The 24,386-nt window shown below is 39.2% G+C and overlaps 1 protein-coding gene across 2 annotated transcripts in view; it reads right to left on the bottom strand.

The window, feature by feature from the left end:
- Window positions 1-7,568: 7,568 nt before the first annotated feature.
- Window positions 7,569-24,386, bottom strand: part of LOC111861405 (39S ribosomal protein L1, mitochondrial) — a 19,776-nt gene continuing 2,958 nt past the window's right edge. For both annotated transcript variants that reach the window (XM_023845946.2, XM_033750369.1), the window contains exons 2-7: window positions 23,255-23,456; window positions 17,949-18,159; window positions 15,206-15,373; window positions 12,219-12,333; window positions 10,209-10,327; window positions 7,569-8,102 (exon numbers count right to left, since the gene is read on the bottom strand). In XM_023845946.2, coding sequence (XP_023701714.1) covers window positions 7,824-8,102; window positions 10,209-10,327; window positions 12,219-12,333; window positions 15,206-15,373; window positions 17,949-18,159; window positions 23,255-23,456 — 1,094 coding nt within the window. In that variant the 3' untranslated portion in view covers window positions 7,569-7,823. The remainder of the gene's footprint in view (window positions 8,103-10,208; window positions 10,328-12,218; window positions 12,334-15,205; window positions 15,374-17,948; window positions 18,160-23,254; window positions 23,457-24,386) is intronic.

Below are 24,386 nucleotides of genomic sequence, written 5' to 3'. Positions count from 1 at the left end.
TGGTTCTTTAAGTGTGGTCCACGGACCTCTAGGTGCCCAAAGGGTTATTTTTATCTTCCTGTCGTAAGTTAGAAGGATAAAGTATTGTATTAAATAGTTTTAATATTTGGACGTCGGTAAACACATTCCCGCAACACAAGCGTTTAACATTAGAAAGAAGTCCATTGCTAAGTAACGGATCAGCAAACACAATCTTGACAATAGGTGTTTTCCGTGGGTCCGTGCGAAGTGGTTATAAGAAGAGTTCGACAGGACAGAAGTAGAGTAAAAGCAGAATAACAGGACTACGGAACAGTAATCAGAAAAAAAATGCATCGAGTTCTGGAAATGGTAGTCCAAGGTGATTGAAAAGAGAATGGCAGAAAAGGAATTAGACTGTGCAAGAAGACTTCATGTGTGAGTTGAAGTGACAGTGAGACTGTGATACATCCGTTGCGTGGATACGGCTAGTGAAGACTGAGAATCCTTGTGCATGTGCAACTGTGAACTGGAAAGTGGATAGGATAGCGATAGCGCTGTAATTGTGTGTAGTCCCGAACTATGTACATGTATAAGGTGCAATAAATCCAATCATCCAATTCAAAACCCCGTCTATAAGTCACACCCCAACGCTTGACAGTGTTTTCCAAAACCTGTATGCCTGGAATAATGGTGTAAAAGAACGTACCTCCCAAGTCTGGAAACTAAGCCATAAACACCAGATGCCTCTCGCTACGGCCTGCTTTTGTGAGGCATGGTTTTCTATACTACTGGATCTAAAAGCGAATAACCTCGAAGCAGAAAATGAAATGAGATTAAAATTTGCTATGAATCAACAGAACATAACAGGGATATTGTCATTACTAAAACACCATTTTCGTCATTAAACGATTTATGTTAACAAATTGTATATTGTATCAGTTAAATATTTTGTCAAAATGGTACCACCATTAAACATTTAAAATAAATTATTTTATTTGAATCTGTTTTAAGTTAATATACGGACAATTTAAATGTGGGGGGATTAGTGGTATTGTGTGGACAATGTGTTTCTGGCGGAAGGTGCTAGAGGACTCGAGAAACCTGAGAACCACTGCTTTAGAGTACAGTGATTACTATGTGCACAACCCTGTACCACCTATAATGTTTCTGATCTTTATTATTATTATTATTATTATTATTATTATTATTATTATTATTATTTAAAGGTCGAATAGACGCTTAACTAAAATATAAAGTTTATAGGCTGCCAATTCAGTGCTTACCGTAACATTCTTGGTCTACTTTTTAAATTTCAAATCCTCTTGAGGCCGTGTTGACCGTAGTTATCTTCTAAACTGCCGCATTTTATTTCCACAACCGTTGAAAGTTCACACACAGGCCACTAAGACATTCACTTTTACAAAATAAAATTCGAAACTCAAAGAACACTATTCACTTACACATCCTGTAATTTGGGAAGAAAGAGTTGTTAATGAAATGAATACTGCCATAAAATTACACACAAATCACCATGATTTACTTGTCATACAGTGTCGAGATTGTGAACTAGCACACGAAACTGTCCGCATCACAAGCACACAGTTCGCTATTAAACAGAGAACTGGATAGACGGCTGCTGAGGCAAAGCTGCCGCGGGCGTGCGGTGACCAGGTAACCACGACCAGGCCACCAACCTCGTGTTCCACGGATCAGTCGTGTTCTACCGGGACAGGTGCGTCGACTTCACTACCATCTCTTGATGAAAGTGGGAACTATAACGATGTGTCAACAGATAGAGATTGTTTGTATAGCTTCATCCTTTTTCGGAAAAAGAGTTGGAGTTATTTCAATAGTTTGTGTAATCTACAGAGGCTATGCAGCGTCAAAAGATTTTTGAAAGGGCGAATGTAAATTACGAATACGGAGGGGCTTGGCAGGATCGGCGTAGCACTGGACGGTATTAATAACTGCTGTCTTCGACTTGATAAAGTGATAGACCAAGTTTCACACTCACTAACACATAAGATGAAATTTCAGTTTTGTATACTTCAGTCTTCATGTTTCTTGACAGGAGATGGAAAGATAACAGTTTTTGAACTTAATAGAAGACAGCATTCCTAGAATTTAATCCACTTTCAGTTTCTTCATGAATATAATTTAAAATTTTTTACTGTCGTTCCCAAATATTTTAATTTTTCCATATATTCGGAAGATATGTTATTACGATCTTGACCTGCATTCTGGTGACGATATATGAGCATGCACTTATCATCTCCGTGTTTATTTCTAGTGAAACAGCATTATTGACATTATATTACAATTAAATCATGATTTATGCGTGATTTTATTCAATTCCATTAATATCTAATAGAGTCCCTGTGTTTGGTACTGTAGTGTTTATGCTTTCGCCAAATAAATTAACGTTTCACAAACCATGCTACTTCTCTGTGAACGAATAGTAACAATTTCAGATCACTGTCATTTGGTATGTGAGGTCATGTAATTTGATAGGTACCAATATTACAAAGGAACTTGCTACTTCCAAAATGTTGGGGCGTATTTATCAAAACTACACACCATCGTGAGAACCTCACATCTAAGTTTCAATTTATTTCTGTCTCTCTCTCACACACACATCCTATTTGTTGTAGGCAATCCAGTTCCAAAGAAAGTCTTTCCTTACTAGAATAAATAATTCTTGAGTAGCTGCGCAAATGGTGGCTTCTCAAGAAGAACCCAGCTACATATTAGTTAAGTGGCAATTTAAGACATTTTTGTGTATGTTAAAATAAATTTTCGTGACAGTCTGAATGCAAATCGCCTTTGTCATGTTGTGGTTATAAAGAGTTCTGTCTTCTGGGATATAATGCCATGCAATCTATTGAATGCCAACCAATCAACCCTGTCCTTTCAGGACAGCCATCGACCCCAAGCCTTTTCTTCCTTCCCTGGCATTTTCTCTGCTGTCCTTGTTCTTCTTATCACCAACATGCCTACAACCCATGCACACAACTTCTCTCCCTCCCTTCTCAGTTCTCTGCTCACCAAACACACCTATGAATTCTCTTCCCCACATTCCCAGATCAGCACAACTGGCCTTTGATAGGGCTAAACCTGGTCACTCTTCTCCTGTCTCATATGTTTGTTCTGATTTTCTGACAGAGCCAATGGGAACAGACAAGTTGTCTTCCAAGGTTGCTTCTGGTTATATATAAAGCCACATGCTTTGCTCTTCAAATCCTCCATACCATCTCATCTTTATTCTCTAAGATTCATCTTAATATTATCCTCCCACCCACCCACCCATGTGTAGGTGTTTGTAATGGTCTCCTTCCTTCTGGCTTTCCCACCAAAATCCTATATGCATTTCTTTTCTCCACCATGCATGACACATACACTGCCCATATCATCCTCTTTTTCTTGATCATTCTAATTACCTTACCATTTAAAAAACACTGAATAATATCTTTAGCCTGTTGATTTAGTCCACATCTTCATACCTATTTCTTTCAGATCCATTATAATACTGTTCTACTAGTTACGCTTGGGTCTACCCGGTAGTAATATGTAATATTACTATATTTTCTACAATAAGCCATACACTCCAATTTTTAGGAAGAAAAAAAATTCAAATATTTTCCAAGTATTAAACATTAACTAAATATCAAACATTAATAAATATTAAATGATAAACATTATTTCATATAAAAGAACACTTGTGTTATTTCTGGTTCTGTTACATTCACAATTCCAGAGACATGGTGTCCTGCAGCAGGAAATTGATGCAATATTAGCTTTCATCACGGTGCTTCATCTACATTCTACTGTGACTTCATCACATAAAACTTGCTAATTAGAAACAAAGATTATATACCTACAGGATTTTATTCACCACTGCTTTCATCACCATTCATGTTGCTATCAGCAGAGCTCACATGGTCATTACTGTACCAAAAGAAATCATATTCTGATCCATCACGGCTATTTGAGGTGCCACATTTTTTTAAACAAATTTCCACCAATCTGGGTGAAATATGTTCCCATGTGCCCTTTACTCTTATCTTTAATTCTTCACTCACCATGAAAGATCATAATCACATACTCTTTGTACCTTTTTTCACTCAAAATCACAACATAAAACTGACTTTCAACTGTGAATAAACTGAGATAAACTGCACCTCATTAGGACAGGGTGACATATGAAAGTACAAAAGCTAACAGAGGAGTGGGCTACTAACATCTGGGATGTGCTGGAGTGCTAAATGACAAATAAGTAGTGCTGTTAACTTTGATGATAATAATTTGCACACCTCACTTTTTGGCAATTTTTTTTTAACGTGTGCCAGGTATTCAAGAAAATATGGTACTTCTTTTGCAAAACTTTGAAGTTCTTTCATTACAATTTTGTATCCATTTCTCATTTCCCCTTTGTGTGACACACAATTTGTCTCATCTTTCACAATTAATGAAGCTTAAGAACCGTAGTTGAGTAAAGAGAGAACCTTCTTCCCTCCATGCATTAAATTTAGAATTATTTAAATTCAGAGAAATATTGCTGGAACCAAGGGATTAATTATTGTTGAATACATGATGGAAGAAATTGTAAATATGGAACCCATGGCTTGAAATGTCATATTCACCTTGGTTTCTCAAGTAAGCTCTTGCCTTTGGGTTCCCTGACCAAAATTCTACATGCATTTCATACCTCTCGCTTGCATGCGACTTGCCTCATAACCGAATCTCCTTGATCATTAGATACTTTCTAGTTCATAATTAAAACATGGTTAAATGGGAACTACTTAAGCATAACACCTGAATACCTCAATTTCTCTAAGTTAAAAATTATGTATGTAGGATGAGATCATTAACCACATACACAGAAACCCCTACTATAAGTGGACTACACCGAAATGAACGGAGAAGTTCACGGAGGTAAGCCTAGGCCCACTGGGGCTGTAGATATAAGGAAAAAAGGAAAATAAGTGGACCACAGATTTTCAATTTGAGTTCTAAATTAGATGGCTGACTTGCTACTTTTAAAAATATCTTTTAATGTGTTATCAACCGAGATATAATTTTACATGATCCTCACGGACAGTTTACAAGGTAAGTGAATGATATAAAAGGTGTAAAGTTGTCCCTGTGTTTAACTAATTAAGCACTACACTATGAAGATGTATGGGGGAGTGGATGTATAGATCCATATTTTCTTGACCATAGCACTAGTTGGAGGTGAATGGTCAGCTTCATGTACCGGCCGCTTCACTCCTGGGAAAGAGCCCTGGTACCCACTGTATAGGAGGTTGGGTGGACGCCAGAGCAGGTCTGGATGATTGGAGAAGGGAAAATTCTTGACTACCGGGACTCAAACTCTGACCCCTAGGTCCTCCAGCCCACAGCCAGTCACTATACCGGCTACCAGGATAGCAAGAAGTGAATAATATAAAAACATTTAATATTCATGTCTCCAATTCTGGTTTAATAAATTGTGGCAAGACAGACCAAAGCCAGAATAATTTAATAAGAAGAGACATCTGTTACTAGATTACAGTAGGTACATGCAATGTCAGCGTAGCAACAGTTATGCACACAATAACAGAGGAAATGTGGGAAGCACTGTTCTCTGTAAGTCTGTACCTGGAGAATCTAAACACAAGTCAAGCAGAGTTCAAGCTTGGAGCCAGGCAGTTTGAGACTGAGATAGTTGCCCCTGGTGAAGGAGCCCCCACTATTGTAAGCCACTGCATAGAAATGCTGAGTCTTGCTGTGAGACAGACACCAGCTTGCGAGGATGTTAGCCCAGAAGCAGAAAATGTCCACAGTTGGAAGACATTACCAAGTAGTGTAGTGAAGACCTTGAGTGGAAACACTAGGCTGGATGTGACAGTCATTTGTGAACTGTAGTCATAAGTGTCAGGAGTCTTGAGACAGTGATTAGGGAGTACAGTCTGTGAGCTGTAAGGGTGTGAGGAATAGAGTTTGTTGGAAGACTGTAACTGGGCAAATCCCAATTGAGTTGTGAAAGAAGTGACAGCCAGCAAAGATTGGAGCTGTGGAACATGGAAGCTGAGGAAGCTACAATTCAGACTCAGAAGACTTAGTGCGTGCTGTAGTGAACTGTACAAGGTCTGGCAATAAAGAACCCGGATTACTTTTATGACTCATTTCCGGCCACGTCATTGACGAAGAGGAGGGTAGGGCATTGACCCTTGGACTTCCCTCTACCGTCACACAAAGTTTCATTCACGTGCATCGGTTAGTCTGGCCGCGACCATTGTTAGAAGCGGATCGTGTTTCTGAGCTCCGTCGGAATAATGCTGAGTGCTAATGCAGAACAACGTGCTAACATCAAATTCCTCACAAAACTTGGAAAATCTGCCACTGAAACTTACAATTTGTTGACAGAAGTATATGGTGATCAGTGTCTATCTCGCACGCAAGTTTTCGAGTGGTTTAAGAAGTTTATGGAGGGTAGGAAAAACGTCGGGAACGATCCAAAATCGGGCCGTCCTCCCACTGCGAAAACTCCAGAGAATGTGGAGAAGGTCGCTAGAATTGTTCGAAGAGATCGTCGACTGAGCATTCGAGCAATTTCTGAACTTACGAACATCAATAAGGAAAGTGTTAGACAGATTTTGCACGACGATCTGGGCATGAAAAAGGTGTGTGCTAAAGTGGTGCCAAAAATCCTTACCCCCCAGCAAAAGGAACATCGAGTGAATTGCTGTGTTGACACTCTTGAAAACATTGAAAATGATCCTGATTTCTTCCAAAACGTAATTACGTGTGACGAAACTTGGATTCTTCAATATGATCCAGAGACTAAGCGACAATCCATGCATTGGAAGAGCCCCAAATCCCCTAGGAAGAAGAAAGCGCGCATGAGCAAGTCCAAATTCAAAGCAATGATGATTGTTTTTTTCGATATCCGGGGGGTAATCTACATTGATTGGGTGCCTGAAGGTCAGACTGTCAATCAGGTTTATTATAAAAATGTTTTGACGTACCTCCGTGAACGTGTGCGACGAAGGAGACCAGACATGTGGAAGAATGCCTCATGGGTTCTTCATCACGACAACGCGCCAGCACACAACGCGCTATCTGTGAAGAGGTATTTGGCAAAAAACAACATTCCAGTGATGGAACATCCACCGTATTCTCCGGACCTAGCACCGTGCGACTTTTTTCTCTTCCCAAAAATCAAGTCTGCGCTGAAAGGGACCAGGTTCGAGTCCGTGGATGCAGTGAAAGCAAAAGCGACGCAACTCTTGAAGAGCATAACACAAGATGACCTGCAGCACTGCTTCCAACAGTGGAAAATTCGCATGGAGCGGTGTAGGGATCGGGGAGGGGACTATATTGAAGGGGATAACATTTCGAATGTCTGATTTTTTTTTAATAAAGGGTTAGAGCATGAATCCGGATTCTTTATTGCCACACCTTGTAGAGTGTGAGAATTAGAAACAGCAGCATAGTTACTATCTTTAAGAGTTCAATAAATCTGATAGCCAATCCAAAACTTGTCTAGTCACTTAACGCATACAAATATTTTCAGTATCCTGAGGAATTTGGGTGATGGTGATGATCATGATCAAATAAACACACACTTTACTTCTAATAATTGGTACAATTAAACATCAACATATTGTAGTGTGTAGACCCATTACTAGGTAATGATTACAAACAGGTTCCCATAGAAACAAATCAACACGCAACAATGGAGGAACTGTTGGAGACAGTGTTTTCAGTCATCTGCGCCACAACCGTTGCTACACAACAGCATGGTAAACATGTCTCTGCAACAATAGAAGAGCTGTGAAAGTTCATGCTAAATCACAGATTTACAAATGGTATATGAAATCCTATCCTACTACTGAAGTCTTATTCATTTCACTTCTTTCAGTTTCAACCTCAACAGCATCATCATTTTCATCATCATCTTCCTCAACTTTCTCTTTTTCATTGCCATTGTCAACTTCATCTATATACTGCTTATAGTCAACTTTCAACCTCTCTAGGGATGGTAAGGTGACCAGACAACACTTTGTAATGAATGGACCTTCTCGATTTGGTCTCACAGAGTTCACATCTTTCAGCAGAGAAGAGAAGTTTTCTTCCAAGTGGGATGTATCCATATCAATCTGAAAGAAATATTTAAAATTAAAATAATGACAAATATATTCAACCAATTAAAATCCTATAATGGTATTAGCATTTTCTGATTTTAATAACAGAACAGATTATGCCCTAAAAGACAACTTAGGTCCTCCTAGGTATTTTTGAAGGAATCAGATATAAACAAAATCCACAAATTTCTTTCTATGCACACTGAGAGAGACAGGGAAAGAGAGAAAAAGCATGTGTGCTTAGAGGCACATCAGCTTCTAAGGTTATTTGATCCTGTTTAAAATGTCAAGCTCACTACCAATAAGTTAACAATACTATCCATACAACTAACGTGACAGCAACCTGGGATATGACACCATGCAGCCCAGCAGGCACACACCATGCCCTGGTTAAATATGCTGCCCCCTGCTCCAAAACCATGATCTGCAATGTGAGCTTTATATCTTACAGATAAAATTCTATTAATAGTTGTCTGACTGTAGCTGAGTCAAGAATAAAATCTTATGCTCAACATGCTTATTCACTTAATAATAAAAAACAACAGGTGTTAACAATGCCAGGCTGTCTACAGGCCTGTCAATGAAAACCTATAAATAACACATGACTAAAGCACAGAACAAAGACATTTAACATTTAAAACATCTGAGAAAGAAATGCAATCCTCATGATTTTACAGTACTCAAGAATTAACAATTGATTATATATCCTTTGATCTAAAGAAATTTTACATGAACACACTGCCCATTATGTCACTTTTTTCCTGAAACTATGAAATGCTCATTTGACCACCTCTATGGTCTAGTGGTCAGCGTTCCTGGCTACAGATCCAGAGGTCTGGGTTCGATTCCCGGCACTACCAGATTTTTTTGGAGAAGTAGTGGGTCTGGAACGGGGTCCAATCAGCCTTGTGATGATACCTGAGGAGCTATTTCAAGGAAATAGCGGCTCTGGTCTAGAAAACCGAAATTAACAGCCGTGGGGATTCGTTGCGCTGACCACACGACACCCTCTATCCGCAAAAGTTGGCACTAAAACTTGGCCAGGAAGCGGCGGTCGCTCGGTCAGTATAGTTCGCTTCCGGACTGAAATCACGGAGCATTCATTTTATGAAATGCTCATTTATTGTCATTTTATGGCAGTATTTAATGTCTAACATTTTTATATTCATTTGACCAGAAGAACCCACACCACATGTTTCTATTAAGCAATGAGGACAGCATTATTTAATTAAGACAGTTTTCATGGGCCATCGTTCACACATATTAACTCACTTTGGAATGAATGATTACTTCAAAGAAGTTAATGAAAGTGAAATGATAGAAATAATTAAGTAAAATACATTGACTTTAATCGCCCAGCATAAGGAACATTATGTAGTCTCTGGTTAAATTGCATGTGATCATATATGTATATCATATCGTGTAGGAAATTTGTAGGTTTATCATCACATTAACTAGGATTTATGCATGTCAGATAACAATTATGCGTCAACTGTGTACTTGATTCCATTCTTGCAAATCATTAATGGCACAGCTGTGATTACTAGCAATCCTAATCCAAGTCCTTGCTCATCTCTTTATATCATAATGCTGATGAGTAAAGTATTTTAAGTTGTATTTGCTTCTTTCTTAAATCTAATCTGTCCTATCAGCAGCTTTTGCTTGTAACACATGCCAGACATATCTTCACCTGTCAGTTGAGTATGAGTATGAGGGGTGAACCATAGAAACTGGCCCTCACACTGCAACCTTCAATGATCTATTGTGCTTCACATTTGGATTAATCCTTTTTTAATCCTACACTTCGAATGAAATGTAGGACTTTATTTATGGGGGCATCATAAAAGTCACTTGGTTCCATGAAGAATTGATCCAGGTGGCGATATCTTAGGTAAGCTATAGCCTCACAATCATATAAGATGCGTGTGGCTCATTCATCTTTTTGTAGGCGCCTTTCACAAGTTCATCTGTCAGTTAATCTAGATTATCACCACCATATGACCAGGCAAGTAACATCCTCATCCTTATGTGTTAGGTCCCCTAGCAACACTCCAGCATTGCTACTGATTATAATAATTTTCATGCAGCTGTATTAAATGCATTATTAATTAGAGAACTTACTTTCCCAAAAGATGTAAAAATCCATCCTAAGTCCTTAAGATATTGGTCCACCTTAGCAGAGTATTCAATACCACTGTGGAATCTTGATACCATACCAGGTATATCAGTGCCAAGAGTACCTAAAAATACATTTTTATTCACCAATATTTTGAACTTAAGTCTAAGAATGTGCTAATATTAAAACTAAGACATAATAGTTTTCTGAGATGTTACGCTGTGTACTTTGGTACACAGATAGCAACATTACTCCAAAATAAGTCCACCAACATTTCTGTGGACCATCATCCTCTATCTTCAGGGCTGAAGGTGCAGAGAGGTTCATACATTCTTTTTCAGCCTTATTACTGCCTGCTTGTAAAGTGGGACACTGGCTAGTAGATAACTTCTGTCATATAAGAGCAAACAGCATTACTGCACAGATCTAATTGGATGTCTTACCTATGAAGGATAAAACTGCATATTGAGGAGCTTCATAACTCACACCCTTTGCCAAATATAATTAGAATTATCAAGTCAAGGTGGATGAGATGGGTAGCTTATGTAACATGCATGAGGTGAGGAAGGGAAAGGAGGAGGAACCAATATAGGGTTTTGGTTGGAAAGCCAGAAGGAAGACCTAGATATAGGTGAAAGAATAACAGCATAATGAGTTGTTCGAGAATCAGGATGGGATGAGATGGTATGGACTGGATTTTTTCTGGCTCAGGATAGGAAATAGTGGTGGGTTCCTGTGAAGACAGTAATGAACCTTCTGGCTCCACAAAATATTGGGAAATTCTTGACTAGCTAAGTGACTGGTGGCTTCTCAAAGACTCAGCTTCATGGATTTACTTAGGCAGTTGGTTAGGCCATGCTCAATTTTTTTCTTTCAGAAAAGCCACTTTACTTACCAGACATTACAATAATCTACTGAAAAACACTGTCTTGTCAGAGAGAAGACATCCAGTAGCCATCCTCTATAAACAAGCAAAAAGTAAGGCAGCAAACGAATGAATCCCTCCGTAATAGCCATTTTTTTTTTCTTGACGCTACAGCCCCAATTTGGGCCTTGGCCTACCCCCATTAAACTCTCTGTTTCACTTTGGTTTACTAGAGCTTAGACATTTGGTAGAATTCTTTGGGTGGGTGATCAGCTCGGCGCAAGGCCTCTACCTGTACACAAACACAGAAAAATGGGCACACACAAACACTAAACATCCATGCCTTGTGAGGGATTCGAACCCATGATCCAGGCTTCCGAGAGAGCGAAGACAGTGCATGCCTTAGACTAACAGAGCAAATATGGGTGTCTTACATAGGCTACAATCTACTGAATCAGCATACTTTGAACTACCCTTAAAATGGCTGCTATATATTTAATTAACGTTAATAAAGCAAACTGAAAATAAATAAAGTATATGATGTATTAAACCTGGTACCTCTAATCATAGTAACTGTTAAACAAAATTACAATCACTAATGAAAGGTGAAAGTACAGTCCATACAGAAACATGGTCCATTATATTACCTCTCTCTTATGTATGAATATTCCACTCAGCATCCTATTCTCAAACAGCCTTAATCTACTTCTTCCCTTGGGGCCAAGTTTCACACCCACACAAAGCAAGAGGCAAATGCAGTTATGTACATAATATTTTGGTTTTCACAGATGTGAAGATTCAAATTGTGGTCTTCTGTGTTATAAAACACATAAAAGACATTTAATTTTTGGTGTAATTACAATGGCATAGGCTGCCAGTTTCTATTGTAGAGAAAATGAGTGGAATTTTTGTCTGAGTGGTGAACTAAGAAAACATTTGTTCACTATACGAGTACTACAACATAAAATACTTCATATAATGGCAAAGTTGTCTGTGTGTCTATTTAAGCATTATGCCATGCACATCCCCATGCTTAAATGAACACAGACCTTTCAATGCAATTTTGTTTTCTGCAAAAGTGATAACATTGATTTGGTTGTAAGAACTCCTGACACTGTAACTTACCACCCATTTTCTTGCTTCCACATACCTGATTTCTGGTTTGGAAATTTCCGCTTCATCAATCCTCGAACAGAAACAAGTTCAGGTAGTATATCTGGATGTGCAACAACAAAGTGGAAATCGTGAAGACTCAATTCGCCACTCTGAAAAAGATTATGTAACGTGTAAACTTTATTTTTTAAAATATATCTAGAGAAATCAGTAAAATTTTGAACATATGCTCAATATCTCCATAGTAGGTATACTATATTCTTATTTGCAGACACAGTTTTTACATTGAATACTGAAAATGAAAATCTTATACTTTAAATAACATTAGTATTGTTTTCAAATTGCCAATTTCAAACAGTATGTCCCAAGACCGAGCATTCTGTTTCAAACCTCATACATCTTGTACTTTAATGTGAAGCAATAACATTTACAGAGTAACATTCGTTTTAGACAGTACAATTATCAAACAAGTATCAGAATTTTAAGTTCTAAAGATGCCTTGTCTTAGACTGCAGAAATGATCTGGAGATAAGTTCATATGACAAAACACATGGCAAAAGTAAATTTGGACCAATCCAACTCTGTGGATAAAAAGTTCTGAGTCTTCAATAAGGTATCTCACATTAATCTTCTAGGGACCATCATTCATAGGCTGACCACATTAATGCTAATATTAAAAAAAATTATAATGCAAATATTTTTCTCTGTCCCACAACAGTGGAATTTAAAACAATTTTCTGTTTAATATATTTAACAGGTGTTTTATAATGCCTAGGGGGCACGCGGTAGCGTAGTTGGTTGAGGCACTATGCTACAAGCCAGAAGGTTGTGGGATCGAATCCCGATGAGGTGGATTTTCTCAATTTACCTAATCCTTCCAGCCGCACTATGGCCCTGGGGGTCAACTCAGCCTCTAACAGAAATGAGTACCAGGAATATTCTTGGAATATTCATGGGGATAAAGGGCGACCGGCGCATAAGGCTGACAACCTTACCACCATCTATGAGCCAATTGTCCAGAAAATGTGGGAACCTCAACATCTCACAACCATATGGGCCTCCATGGCCTGTTACAGGAATACCTTTACTTTTTCTTATAATGTCTATGAACATGATCACTTACTTTGTGGAAATAAATAAACTACAAAAGTTTTTTGAGTTGTGTACTACTGCAATCCAAAGTGCTGTTTAGCATAAGAGTACAGTCAGTTACAATACAAGTTCTTGAAACTAATTTCAATTCATTATAGTCCCTATATGTTTCAACATTTACAATGTCATCCTCAGGGGTATGTACTAGAAATGTATGTAATAGAAAAGAAACTGGTTCATGGATATTTTTCATGATTGCACACAATTAAAACAAAATTGAACATTCTTCATATAACAGTCTGGTTGAGGCACTGTGTTACAATCCGGAAGTCTGCGGGTTCAATTCCTGATGATATTGGATTTTTCAATTGATCTAATCCTTCCACCTGCACTGTGGCCCTGGGGTCAACTCAGCCTCTAACAGAAACGAGTATCAGGAAACTTCCTGGGGTAAAAGGCAGCCAGCATTGTTAAGCAATGGCATCCTAAACACGTGTCCACATCAATCGATACACATGCAATAACACATGAACTGCTGGAAGTACAAGAAGAGTTGGAAAGTCATGGCTAGGAGGGTCATGAGTTACCTGTGAGACAGTTGCCAGTCAGTATGAATGTGAGCACAGAAGCAGAGGAATATCCATTACTGGGAGCTGCTACCTAGCAACAAGTGAGGACTACAAAAGACTGAAACTTAGCATGTGCTATTGTGATTTGTAAAGTATGTACATTAGTGGAACATTATAATGATTTGTAATTATGAGTTATAAGCTCTCAATAAATCCAATTATCAATCCAAGCACTAAGTCTAGTCACTAACATGTGATGAAACAAACTTTGGTACCCAAGCATCTTCAAAAGTAGCCAGTTGAAAAGACTGGGAACAAGATGGGAGGGTATAATTAAGATGGACCTTAGAAGAGAAGAGTATTGTGTTGTGGGATGTTATGCTGCATAGTCTGGTAGATGTTTCCCAGTGCTTCAGGGGAATGTGCTACCTTCACAATCACGGTTGAAGAGTAAGCCAAGCAGTAAGGTGCAACTGCTATTGGAAAAATCTTCCAGCCTACACAGTGCAACATCCCAGAAGATGGCAAACTTCACAGTCACCACCATGAGATCCTCAAATATCACTTAGGCAGGGAGAATGTGAAGATGGGCAGTAGAAGTAACTGGCTCAGGATCAAACTGGATAGCAGATTTCAATACTGGTGGTGATGAAAATTTGGTTTGACTGGAAATAGTTACATTTTGATTTTGTAAACACAGCGCTTCACAGTTAACTGTCTTACAGTTCCTTAATACATTCACCCCACAGTACAATCACTGTAGTCTGGTTATTTCACAAAGACCAGTACTGTTTGTTAAGAAAATATATAAAATTGCCCCTGTGCATGCATAATTAATTAAGCACTATGCCATGAAGACATGTGGGGGAGTGGAGATATAGCCCCACCCTTCTTGACCTCGGCACTAGATGGAGGTGAGCGGTCAGCTTCACACTCCAGCCACTTTACCTGTCCCCAAGAAAGAGCCCTCGATTCCCACTGGATAGGAGACTGGGTGGGCCCCATAGCCAGCCTAAACACTGTGGAGAAGAGAAATATCTCTTGCCCCTGTCAGGAATTGAACACCAGCTGTCCAGCGAATAGCCCATCACTATACCAACTGAGCTATCCCAGTTTCACAGTTTCGTATGCAGATTTAAATTTGAGGAAAAAAAATTGGAGAAAAGAAAAAATAAACAAAAAACCTGAAACAGAAGAATCTCCATGATATCTAGAACACAGAGCAGTTAATGGGAACCCTTCTAGTTGCATGCATCATACAGAAAAAATGCAAAAGTGTAATGTGTCAAAATGTAATATTACAAACGTGACATATTTACCTATACTGTAATATTATGGTTTCTAGCACCAATGTATTAATTACCTGGACATTCTTGATCAGTTCAGTGTCCCCTGCCACTGTGGCACCAGCCTCCAGGGCACTCTTTTGGAGCTCTCTGGATTTACAAAAAACTAAGACAGATCTTGCACTCCCTGTATCAAAGGGATGAGGTATAGAAACAATTCGGGTAAACGCATCCAAATATCGGTTCTGCAAAAAATTACAATATAACAGATCCACTGAAATACAATCACATAATCCTCATATCACAGTTTACTGGGTTATGAAACTATGTTGTCAGATAAATGCCACAATATGAACTTTGAATGTCATGAAAACATCGAATATTATACATTAGCACACAATGTGATATATTGTGGACATAATCCATAACTTGACAGGTAGTTATTCTTGTGATCAAGAAACTGTGTTCTTAAAATCTGCATAAATTAAAGTGAAAGGTCAGTTTCATACTACAGCTGTGATATCCCTGGAAAGGACTCTGCTGTACCTATTGCACTGCTTCGACCTTGGGAAGGAAGCTGCTGTATCTAACATAGAATAGGTTTGGTAAGCCTCAAAGCCAAGCTGGGTATGGTGACAAAGAGAAAAATTACAACTCTGACACTTTATGAAGGAGAGGCAGTAAATAGCTGTAGATCATAAATGGATATAAAACATAAAATGTGATATTCAAACATGGAAAAAAAAAAAAACGTATTTCTCAACACACCGTCCACCAACATTGACACACTTGTCCCATCACTTTACCAGTGCAGCGTCAAAATTCACAGCATTCAAGTCTTTTGACTCTTCATCCATTATATGTAAGCAGTGTCCGTCTTTTAGTGCACTCAATTTTACTTATTGTTGTAATCATTACACCCGCAACCAAACAGGGAACACGCAACATGACACACGATATACCCTGAGAATAAGAGGAACGACTCCCATAGTGGTGAAACTATGCGTGGTGTTAGCATTGGGACAGATAAGATAAATAATCTTAACAAGTTTTTAGTATATACATATACATTTATTATAATTGACGAATATTTTTAAATACTTTTTAAATTTTACAATGACGTAATGGCAAGCAATGAAATAGACTGACGTAAATGGAGCACCTGATGATGGCACTGTAGTGCCGAAACATGTTGTGAAGTAATAAGTAAAATTGAGTGCACTAAAAGACGGACACTGCTTACACATAATGGACGAAGATCAGTGCAACAGGATGCTAAAATACAACCTTTTGACTCTTGTCTCAGCCACATTCGCACCTCTGTTTCAAAATCTTTGCCATTAGTGAAACGTCTGCACAGAGGTGTTTTTTTTTAGCAGACCAAACAGATGGCTGTAAGATGCATGTTCAGGAAGTCCCTACAGTAGTCCCTGAACTCTCTCCTGGGTTGCTCAGGCTGTATGGAGCCTGGCATTGTCATGATGAAGCAGTACCCCTCTTGTCAGTTGGCCTGGACGTTTACTGCGAACTGCATCCCACAGCTTCAACAGAACCTCACACTATGAAGCTGAATTCACATTTTCACCACACTTCTGAAAATGGGCTAACAGTACATACTGAGAATCCCAAAACACGGTAAGCATAACCTTCCCAGCTGATGGTGTACTTGTAAGTTTAAACTTTTTGACCGAAGGTGAATTGGGATGTTTCCAATGCATTGGATCACAATTTGATTTGGGTTGGCAGTGATGCACCCATGATTCATCCTCAGTAACAATCATGTTAAGCATGTCTTCTCCTTCATCTGCATATCATACGAGATACTGCAAGCACGGATCCATTTGGTTTATTTTGTTCTCGATCCTTCAGTGCTCTGGGCACCCATCATGAACGCACTTTCCAAAACTTCAAATGATCATGCATTATGCTGTATACTAAAGCACGGAAATGCCATAGTGCAGCTGCTACACTGTCTATCATTATTATCCTGTCAGCTCAAATCAACTCTTCTGCCCATTGCAGTTGTTTCTGTTGCAATCTCAAAAGAGTAATCTGGTCGGGCATCATCTGCGACTTTCGTACATCCTTGAGAGAACTGCTTGACGTAGTTGTGAACCACTTTATGAGACAAACACTTCCCATGGTAAACAGTAAACAATTCTTTATGACTATCCTTTGTGTCGAGTCCCTTTGCCCACAAAAACACACAACAGACTGCTGCTCTTTAGTAGTATATCCTTCAAGAACAGTCAGCATTTTGAGTACTGAAACCAGCCTCTGAACATGCACATGCGCATCAGCTACCTAGACTGTCATGAAGCTGGACTGTGCTGATACCTAGTGATACACATAGAAAACCTATTACATCTGTTCCAGCTGTTTTACTTCTCTTTGTGACCTATTTACTGACTCTCCCTTGTAAGTCTGACAAGTATGTCTGCAATACTACACCTCATAATTAATAATCTGTTATGTAGTTCTATATCTTCATGCTATATAACTTATTTTTTAATTTGGTTCATTAATGACACTGTCAGTATAAAGACTATATATGACAGATGATAGGATTATTAATGACTGCGGAGCAATTTGTGGAGTGAGAACTGGCAGGGGAAAACAAGTTCTTGAAGAAAATAAATACCAAGACCACTTTGTCTACCACAAATCACACATGACCTGAGCTGGGATCAAAGCTGGACTGCTATGGTGATACACTGTATAATGATATGCTAAATATTGCAATGAAAACAGCTGAACTATTTTTTAAAGGCATTAAAAAGATACATAGCAAACCAAGAAGAGTGAAATATGGAAAATTACCGCCTTAGCAGCTCGCATATCAAGTTCTATGTTAACATAAAGCTCTCCATCTGGATTGTTGTACACAGTTGGATGATTTGTTTCACGATGACATTGAACTGCAGCGGCAAAGTCATACACTGGCCATTTATAATATTTGGATATCCACACATTGTCTTGAGGATCTGGTTTCATGCTATCATCAATTCGTCTTGTAATACGCGGTGCAGTTCTACAAGACATGAAAACTCATATGTACAAAGCAGTTTCCAACTATACTAAGAAGTCTGTTTCTAATACACTTGTTTACAATAACAGCAGAACAAAAAAAAATCACTTAATTGTACATACAAACTGAGAATTTACAGTTTTATGAGTATTATTGGTCAGGCAAACAGACACAGCTATTCAGTGCATGAAAAGAAACAGTTTCCAGTGAGAATCATCCTAGCAGTATTGAAAGCACCAATTCTCCATTCAGAATTCCCTTGAAGTACACTATAATGAACTTTTCATTTCATACATCCTGTTGTGTTATAATATATAACTTCTTTATTAAGACCCTCACAACACAACTACTATATCATGGTCAGTGCCTGGTTTTGGCTCTGCTACATGTTTTGTTGCTTACGTTCCCTATAGAACGGACAGTACTTTGTAAGATGAGGCACCAACTAAATAACTAAGATTAATATTACTACATCTATATCACGAGCCTCCTATAACAGTTTTAATACACAAAATATAGAATACTCTAATTTGTCCACGTGAACGAAACAAAATCACAAAAACCAACGACTGACATGATGATGTAAAGCATCAATCGAAGAATGTTATTTGTTTTATACTATAACTTTTGTTTTATATAATATAATTTAATGTCAAGTACAGTAGAACTTGGTTATAACGTCATCAAAGGGACCTAAAAATAGTGTCGTTATAAACGAATGTCGTTGTAACCGAAATGGGCACTTCCACAGTAGCCTTATGTTAGTCACGTAAAAATCTACCAAAAACCGAGTTAAAATGTTGCATTTTTTAGTGAATTACGTAGTTAAGTACAGACTAACGTAACATTAACGTGGAATTAATATGGATTCTCCATATCATTTGTACTGTAGAATTCACCAAACCAAATTTGCGGCATACATCAGCTTTTTTCCTTCCATTTTCTATTTCACGTATCACTTTAACTTTCTCTTCAATGCTTAAAACTTTCCTTTTCATTGCCATGTTTTCGCTACTGCACTTCTCTGGGTTTAGGCAGGAACACTATAGGGTAAGTAGACAATGTGAGGTCCTGTTAGACGAGATTCTAGGAAAGGAATGCAGTTAACAACCTGCCGCGTCCTCTTGCACTATTCACGCAGTCCCACCCCACACCCTTGTTTTCGCATAAAACCCACGCTCCTCTTGCAGCCCGCGGTCGTATTCTTCCAGGACAGTCACGTCAGCAAGTAGAGAAAGTGAGGGTGGGCAGACACATCGAACTTTCCCACGATATCAGAGAAATTCAGGAATGAAAATGACGTTACATACGAGGTTGATGCATTTGTGCATGTCGTACTAAGCAAGGTATAAAAACAGTTGCTTTATGAGGAATTAGTTCGCACCATTGAATATTTGACGCAATAGACAAGGTGTCGTAGAAACCGATGTTGCTATAACCAAGTTTTACTGTATTTTAATATAAGTAATATTATTGTATCCAATTTTATTAATACTGCAGTTAAGTGGTGTATATATTGTAATGTGTTTTGTTACTGAAGATGCCATAGAGATTGTTAATTGGTTTATTTAACAATCTACAAGTATCGGCTACAATTAATTATAACACAGTTGCGGGGTTTCACACTTTATAACCCTATTCGCAATAATCTGTTCACACTGTTGCGGGGTTTCACAATTTATAACCCTATTCGCAAATTAGTTCACTCTATTGTCAGTAGTCTATACGTTTTTACAGTACGGGAGCTCTACAAGTCTCTCTGTATTACACACTCCCAATTACACAATTACACACGCGTCCGGTTCTTCTTTCCGCGACGGCTGCTATATTCCACAGCGCCACTCCTTAACACACACTAACTCGTTCACTGCTGACTGGAGAACTGTCTTCGGCAACTGATGCCCTTAACTAACTTCAACTGCACTCGGCGACGGCCACATTTCAACTCAACTCGTAGGCTGCTGCCTTGAGAACTGTGGATCACACACTAACTCTCACTTGCTGCTCAGCTGGCTTTTATTCCGTTCGCTGTTGCCTGTTGCCCGTGTCAACAGCGGCGTTGCATTGCTGTGTCACAGCGAGAAGCTGTGCCACGTCACAGTGCGAGGGGGGGGGGCTACGTCACCGTGCGGAGGGGGGGGGATGGAGCGCTGACTCACCCGCCACATCACTGCTGGGGGCGAGGGGTTGTCCTCCATTGCGCAACATGTCACACTGCTCCCTCCTTAAGGCTGTTCGTCCCGAATAGCCTAACGGTGCATCCCCGTTCCGTTTCTTTGGAGGCTGTGCTTTCTGCATCTCCTAGTATTTGGGCTACTCCTTGCAGTGATTGTTCTCCGGCCATTACAACCGCTCACCTCTGAAGACCTGCTCGCCTCGAGAGATTTCCTGCTAAGTTGCCTAGAAGATCCCGTTGTGTCGCACTCGTTCGTCACATTCACTCTTTCTTGGGAGGCCAGTACTTCTACATTACCGGTTCCTCCTCTGCTTGAAGTCTCTTTTTCCATTTTGGAGGGGGTCGTCCCCTCCACAAGGTCCAATCCTTGCCTTGTCGTAATCTGACAGAAGATCCGACCATTCGCTTCATGATCTTCACGCTGACAATCTCGTAGATGGTCACATTACAAATTCTCCCTCCTAGGTTCAATCGCTTTCCTGATCTACATCCTCCGATGGTGTCCTTGGTTGGCACCTTTTTCTTCTGGCATAGCGGCTGTCTGCTGTCTATGATCTTTATTCCAGTTCTTCCTTTCCAGGTTTCTTGTTCAACATCGTCTGCTTTTCGTCCCATATGCTTGTGTCCTACACAGCGTGTAATCTCTATTCCGGTGGTGATCACGTCTTTCCGCTGGCATCCGAAGGTTCCCTGGGGAGTTTCCTTCTTGAAGGCATTTCTCCAACGTTGTGCCACTGTCGCGCGACGGGATGTCTTCCTGCAGGTGGCAGCCAACTTCATCCGGGATACGTAATCTCCTTGGGTTAGTTCCTGTGGCTCTCCATGTCACCCTGCAGATTGCTTCTTGCCCCTATACCGTTTCTTCCATCCTTTGACCGGTTTCACTACGGCATCTTCGTTGGGGACTTCTCGTTGTTGGGCCATCTCAGGTTTCCTGTCCACTGAGGTCGGCTCTTTTTCTTCTAGACATGCCTCCATCTCTTGGCAGGCCATCATCTCTTTGCTGGTATCCGTTGAATCTTCTTCAGGTTTTAGGACTGGTATCACAATGGGGACCTCTTCTTGTTTTGCCGCTGCATGTTTTGTTTCCACTGAGGCCGGCTTTTCTTCTTCTTGAGACGCCTTCGTCATTTCTCTGCAGGCCATCATCTTTCCCTCTATTTCGGGTTTAAATGCGGACACCATCTCTATGTGGCTGGTGCCCATATTTTGTCGCATGGCTTCCGTCCTTGCTTGGATGGCTCTTGTTTCTGCTCGGAAGGCTTCTCTTTCTGCAGCCAACTTTTCTCCCCAGGCGTCTAATTTGGCCATTAAATCTTCTTTATCCGTCTTCCTCTCGGCCTTCTCAGACTTCCTCTTGGCCTCAGCCTTCACCAGCATTTCGATTATTCGCTGCATATCTTGTTTGTCCATTTTGTAGCAGTATCATTCATTGAGGCATGTTCAAGTTCGTAAACCAATTCTGACACCAAATTGTCACATATCTTGAGTTCGAATCCTGTTCATCACGTGTATAAGTCCAATCCCACTTCTGACACCAGATGTAACGTGTTTTGTTTACTGAAGACGCCGTTTGGATTGTTAATTGGTTTATTCAACAACCTACAAGTAACAGCTACAATTAATTATAACAATGTTGCGGGGTTTCACAATTTATAACCCTATTCGCAATAATCTATTCACACTGTTCTCAGTAGTCTACACTATCACTGATTCTCACACGCGCGTCCGTAACTCGTAACTCGCCGCTGGCTGGATTCCAACTCAACTCGTAGGCTGATACACTTTTAACTTATTCACTGCTGACTGAAGAACTTGAGAACTAACTCGTGAACTCATAACTTGAGCACTTGACAACTGTAACTCGTGAACTGTGAATAATCTTTGCTGCTCCTTATTTAGCCTCGTTCCGGACAACATAGAAAACAGCCACGTAATAGGCACCACTGTTGTCTGGCGCCGTGTTGCTAGCAACGCTGTCGGGAGTTGTTTCCTGCTGTGTAGCAACTGCGGCGTCCCATGTTACGTCACCGCTGTTTACTCGCTTTGCTTAGTGACCAGCGTGCTGGGACTCGGCTCACTACGGCTTCGCTCGGCATGTCACGGCTGGCGGAGTGGGAGGGGCATCATCTATAGCGCAACACGTCACAATATGTTAGCCATGTATTCGCCTGATGATGGCTATTAGTAGCCGAACATGTAGCAGAGCCAAAACCAGGCACTGACCTTGATACAGTCTTAATAAAGAAGTTATATACTGAACTTATTTATTCATTATGACAATCATATGAATGTATAAAATGTGGACCACAAATTAAGGCACTGAAAGTGCAAAATGATCTGGCATCATGTATCTTTTGTAGTATTTACTGCTGTGATACTGTAACGTGATCATTTTATTCATTCATTCACCTCTGTCATTAATGTAACTTAAAATGTTCACAATCCCTCTTTAATTTTAAATAACATTAAAGTCACATCAATTGCTACGTGTTTTTGCCTTACTTGTCCATCTTCAGGCAACTGTTCACTTTTGCGAGATGGCCAGGTAAAGTCAAAAGCAACTGATGTGATTTTAATGTTATATTAAATTAAAGACAGATTGTGAACAGTTTAAGTTTCATTAAAGATGGAGGTGAATGGGTGAGTGATACATCAATGCAACAAGATACTGAAATATAATATCATTTTATGAAATAAATGGTCACCAAGCAATAAGACAACATTAAATACAGATCACTTATATTCACTATAAACATTTGGTTATGATCCTATAGCAACCAGATCACTGATGAAGAAAAGTAGACAAAGAGATTTTATAAACTTATGATTAAAATTACTAGTTTTCTTGCACCTCTGAATTCTATAACATACTTAAATTCTATCCAATTTTTCCCCCATTCCATAAATAAGGGTACTTACTTTTTTTGTCGTAATTTAAATGGTATAAACCCTACTTTCTTCACTTCAACCTTAACTTTTTTCTTTCGTGCTTTCTCTCTTGTTCCTTTCCTTGCAGCATAATTACGGACTTGCAGCACCTCATTCCGAGCCATGCTTAATGGTGTCACAAATTTTCCATTTCTCAAGCCACAGCAGTTATATAAGCATGAAGTAATTCTTCCTAGAAATTAGATTGCATAAGTACAATCAGTTTTCAGACATGAAAAGTTACTGTGTAATAATCATGGCAGTGATTTTCTATAAATTGTGCTCACATATCAAATCCAAAACTCAACCAGGCGGATATTACAAGATTCAGCTTCTGTTAATTTTAAGAACTGTTAATCACTTCTCTGCTTCTTAAAACAATAATGATTACACAGCCATTATACTTGTGTGATTATGGTGTTGTAAAGCAAGATACAGTGTAAAATCAAAGTTATAAGAAAAATATAATGATTAAAATTTGTGATAAAAAATGAAAACTGAGAATTTTGTGCTTCTCTTAGTACTGCTACCAGACTTCAACAGAGGAGATTACACGGACCATGTTAAACAAATTGGGAGAAATATACAATTGTAGAGAATTTATTACAGGAAGCTTCACAGAAAACATTTGCTTGGAAGACTAAGACAGGGGGAACAGGATACATAAAAATGGATCTTGAATGTCAGGCTGTGAATTGGGTTGAAATAACTTAGAATATGGTCATATGGCAGGGTTGTTATTAAAAAATTAACCCCCCCCCACCCCACCCAATACAGTTAGTGAGCTAATCTGTCATAAAAAATTGTTAATTACTTCTTACAGGAATTAGTTATGTTGGCTGTAAATACAGATGTCTGTAAGTCACGTGTGTACATGCTGGGGATCAAGTGCACTTCTACATATTATCTATAATCTATACTACAAAATCAACTTACTTACTTACTCATGGAGCTGAGCCCTTCTGGAGGAGCCACCAATTCTGCAGCTACTCAAGAATTTCCCAGCATTTTATGGAACCTGAAGGTTCATTACTGTGTTCACAAGAGCCCTCCACTGGTCCCTATCCTGAGCCAGATCTATCCAATCCATACCATCCTATCTCTCTCAGATCCATTCTAATAT

This window comes from Cryptotermes secundus, unplaced genomic scaffold (assembly GCF_002891405.2).
Source record: "Cryptotermes secundus unplaced genomic scaffold, Csec_1.0 scaffold16, whole genome shotgun sequence".
Taxonomy (NCBI): domain Eukaryota; kingdom Metazoa; phylum Arthropoda; class Insecta; order Blattodea; family Kalotermitidae; genus Cryptotermes; species Cryptotermes secundus.
Note: the sequence above shows the minus strand (reverse complement) of the source record. Positions and strands in the feature narration are given on the sequence as shown.